Source organism: Bombina bombina, chromosome 11 (genome assembly GCF_027579735.1).
Source record: "Bombina bombina isolate aBomBom1 chromosome 11, aBomBom1.pri, whole genome shotgun sequence".
Lineage (NCBI taxonomy): Eukaryota > Metazoa > Chordata > Amphibia > Anura > Bombinatoridae > Bombina > Bombina bombina.
Genome location: NC_069509.1, coordinates 164623050 through 164627326, shown reverse-complemented (window position 1 = coordinate 164627326; position 4277 = coordinate 164623050). Strand labels below are relative to the sequence as shown.

At 35.9% G+C, this 4277-nt stretch overlaps 1 protein-coding gene across 1 annotated transcript in view; it reads left to right on the top strand.

Moving 5' to 3' along the window:
* GPRC5B (G protein-coupled receptor class C group 5 member B) overlaps positions 1-3082 on the top strand; it is a 110601-nt gene extending 107519 nt beyond the window's left edge. Inside the window, exon 4 of the mRNA XM_053695212.1 lies at positions 651-3082. Within this exon, the coding sequence (XP_053551187.1) occupies positions 651-704 (54 nt within the window). The 3' untranslated portion in view covers positions 705-3082. The remainder of the gene's footprint in view (positions 1-650) is intronic.
* The last annotated feature ends 1195 nt before the right edge of the window (positions 3083-4277 follow it).

Below are 4277 nucleotides of genomic sequence, written 5' to 3'. Positions count from 1 at the left end.
AAGTAGCGCGTATTAGATAATGAAAATAATGCATTGTTGCCCTGGTGCTGAATTTATCTATGTGTTTAACTTCCTTTGCAGTTGTTGAAACAAATCAATATATATGCAAGCAATAGTGAAAGAATAAAATGCTTTTTTTTTGCAATTTTATGTTATTGTAAAACCAACCTTTTTTTTTTTAACACCTAGTTTATTGCAAACTGTTATGGGGCTATAAAAAAGAATAGTTTGTACTGAATGTCCATTTAACATAAAATTCAAACAAAAATGAAGAGGGAATTTGGACAGAAGACCCAAATCTCAGCATCCCTGTGGATTCCAGGGCACTTGTATTTATAAATAAAATATTCATGTATCACATTTTGGGCCAGATAACGAGTGACGCGTTAACAGTTACGCGCAAACAAAAAGGGGTTTATTGTGAGTGTTTGCGCGTTGGGTTAACCGCTTGTATTACAAGTTGAAAGTAAACGCAATCACTTGAGCGCAGCAGAACGTTAAATACTGCTCTTTTTGTGCTCTGTCCTAAAGTAAAATATGTTTTCATGTTAAACTATTTACCTTCTTTAAATATTGAATGTTTTTACTTAACAGCAGGTTTGTTAAACCATTAATTAGTTTGTCTTGTTATTTCCTGTTCTAACCAACAGGACATCTTGCAGTTCATCTTGAACCAGAAGGAAGGAGTGAAAAGCCAAGTGTGAAAGATACAGGACCCAGAATGTGATGTTTCATGAAAAAACTGCCAGCAACGGACTCGTCAGAAGCAAAGATTGTGCGATGAAAAGCAAAAGGATAAAAACCTTCTTTTTAAGTGTTAATCACCAACCCATTTGGGGCAACCTGACACTTCAGTATAATAATAGAGCATGCTCTTACTAAAATGTTGTGTAAAGCACAAGCATATAACATTTGATATAAAATCATTACATCCAGGGAACATTCTGTACAGTCATTAACCCCCCTTGGCTGCCAAAGGGCACAGCAACTGGTTAGGCAAGTACTGCAATAGTAGCGCAACTACTCCAGAGATCAAACTAAAAGTTTCCTCTATTAAAACCGAAATACAGAAGCACAAACTAAATTCAGAGGAAATGCCTCCGAGGTAAATACCTTGCAAAGAACTCACTGGCTTTATTAAAAAATATGCACTCAATTCAGCCGTTTTTTTTTTACAGCAGCTTTGTTTGTTTTTAAAAGAAAAATATATGAAAGGAGCAAAGAACCACGATAGAGCTTTACTTTTAAAGTGGATTTATTTTGACTGTTGTCTCCCACGTGTGGGTATTTAGTAAATGGATGCAGAGTGAACGGAGCAGATATTATATTGTAAGTTGCATGGGACAAATAAAGTGGGTTTTATATCATTTTTTGTTTTTGTGTAACCTGGTTACGTTGCAAATCCTTTAGTCCGGTGTGCTGTATAATTTTCAGACCGCGTTACGTTATTCCTACCTACAGTAACAAGTACGGCCACACCTACATGTAAATCCCGCAGACGCAGAGGAAATAGAGCGGTTTCATATCCGCCATTTTTTGTTTCAAACGGAGGCTGATATTAAAATCATGATTGGATGGTTATATTTGTCTGTTTAGAGTGCAGATCTCACTGAAACATAAAAAATGAAAACATAAACACAAAATATTAGGTATGGTATTAGCTTGTGATGATAGCGTTAATTTTATAAATGTATTTTTCAGGCTATGTAAGAACAAATAGTTGAAACATATCTCTAGCCTGAAAAATAAATTTATAAAATTAATGCTATCATCACAACTAATAACATACATAGTATTTTGTGTTTATCTTTTAATGTTTTATATCAATATTTTAACATCAGCCTCCGTTTCAAACAAATATGGCGGATATGAAAGTGCTCTATCCAGATGTAGGCTTGGCCGTACTCGTTACGTAGGTAGGAAAACGTAACAAGGTAGGCACTATTACAGAACACCGGATTTCCTAAATGACCAATAAGAGTGGCAAAAAACTAAAGAGGACGACACAAGGAACCATCTTGTTTAGTTTCTCTTCTCGCTACGTTTTTCTATCTCTCTTCTCCATGTTCGTTTCAATTGTTCCTTCTTCTCCATCTCCCAATTTTATATTATTCTTTCTTTGTCCTCTTTACTTTTCCCTTGCACACCTAATAGCAGGTGCCCCCCCCTCTTCTTACTCCAATATCCACCTCTTGTTTTTCACTTGCTCTTCTTCCAAATTCTGTACTCCATTACCACTCTCTGATTATTTCCTTACATCTCTCATTACTCCTTCTACACTTAGAATACTCTTTTGTCGCGCTCATTACTAACTTGTCCCCTCGCACTTTACTATCCGTTGTCATTACTGCCCGTGGTATTATCTAGCTCTCTTTTGTCCCTTTCTCTTTGTTTGTTTGACGTTCTGTTCTTGCTTTCCCTTTTGTTGCTTGTTTCCTTCTTATTTACCATTCTCATTGCTCCCCGTTCCCAATGTCATAACCCCCATTACAGATCTCACTTCTCCCCCTTCGTCATCGCCAACGTCCCCAAACTTTATCTGTCTGTCTTGCCCTGTTTTCTCATTCATTCTCATCCCTCTACCTCTCCCTTCCTATTTGTACTTTATATTACTCTCTTACTACTCCATATTATATCCACTGCGTCTATCGCATTTTCCTCGCCCCTTCTTTATCCTCACTGCCCAACTGTCGCAGTCTCGCTCCGCTCTTTCCATAGTACTCGAATGCCGTGAAGCGTTTTATAACCGACAGCAGAAATAATTATTTTGGCCGGACATGACATTCATGCACATGGTAATGCATAACATTCCTACTCATCTGTCTGCAATATTGAGCTGCATTATAAATAAATCATGTGCCAACTTGCCAAGTGTGCCTACTTCATGCCTGGCCCTTCACCCTTTGTATTGTTGCATCATGATGTTAAATACTGTGATACCTTGCTAGAGCTAGTAAGTACTCAGCATGTGCAGTTAGCTGCAGACTCTGTAAATATGTGGTGACTGTGTAACACTTTACCAACTGTTTAAAATTGGCCCTCAATCCGGTCCAATCCGAAATAAAATTTATTTTTGAATTCACTTTTCCATTTCTAATAATATCTATAAAAATAAAAAAAGTCATGTGATTCAGCAAGAACTGTGAAATACAAGTGTGGTTTGTATACAATGACAGCTAATTAACTATTTTATTTTTAAAGAGCTGTAGGACATATAAAACTACTAAAAAATTAGCATAAATTAGCAAACTAACTAAATCTGTAAGGACTGATTTTTATATGATATATTATTTCAAATTAGATTATTGCATGCTTAGAACCCCATTTACTACAACAGGACCTTTATTTTTATATTTATTCTTTATTATTTAGACTAATCTGAACTTTAAAGGGATATGCCATAATAAAACTTTCATGGGTTTAAAAAGAGCATGTCATTTCAAGACACTTTGCAATATAATTCTAAATACAGGTGGTCAATTTGCACCGAATAACAACCTTTTTTTCAGTCATGTGACTGCTATTGAAAAGCATTGAGAAGCAGTGCATTAATTAAAATAGCCAGTAGGTGGAGCTGTCCGCTTGTGTTGCAGTAAAGATATGCAAGCAAGCTGAAATTAATCAGTTTAACCAGACCTGAGCTATTGAGCAGATTTCAAAGGAACAAGATCTTCCTGTCTATAAATCAGTCCAGATTGGAATGCATAGAAAGAACTGTTTGCAGAAAAATGAAAGTAAAGTCTGTGTTGTGTGATTATTTTATTAGGTTTATAATGCTGTTTATCAAATGTTTTTGTTCATTTAACTTAGTTTAATTATATATTCTGTATTTTGTGATTATTTTATTAGGTTTATAATGCTGTTCAGCATTTAAAGTCTTCATTTCAAAGCTTTAAAAATAATGTATTAGGTGTTACTTATGACAATTTTGAGAGGGGCCTGGAACCTATCTCCCTCACTTCCCATTGACTTACATTATAAACTGGGTTTCAATTTACAACAGTTTTGATTTACAACCATTCCTTCTGGAACCTAACCCCGGGCGTAAACTGAGGGCTACCTGTATTATATTTATTTTGTTTCATTGGTATCCTTTGTAGAAAAGCACATCTAAGTAGGCTCAGAAGCAGCAATGCACGACTGGCTGATGATTGGTGGCTGCACACATTTGTCTCTTGTCATTGGCTCACCAGATGTGTTCAGCTAGCTCCCAGTTGTGCATTGCTGATCTGTGTGTTTAACTCATTTGGAGTGGTTAAACTCATAGCTATAAACAA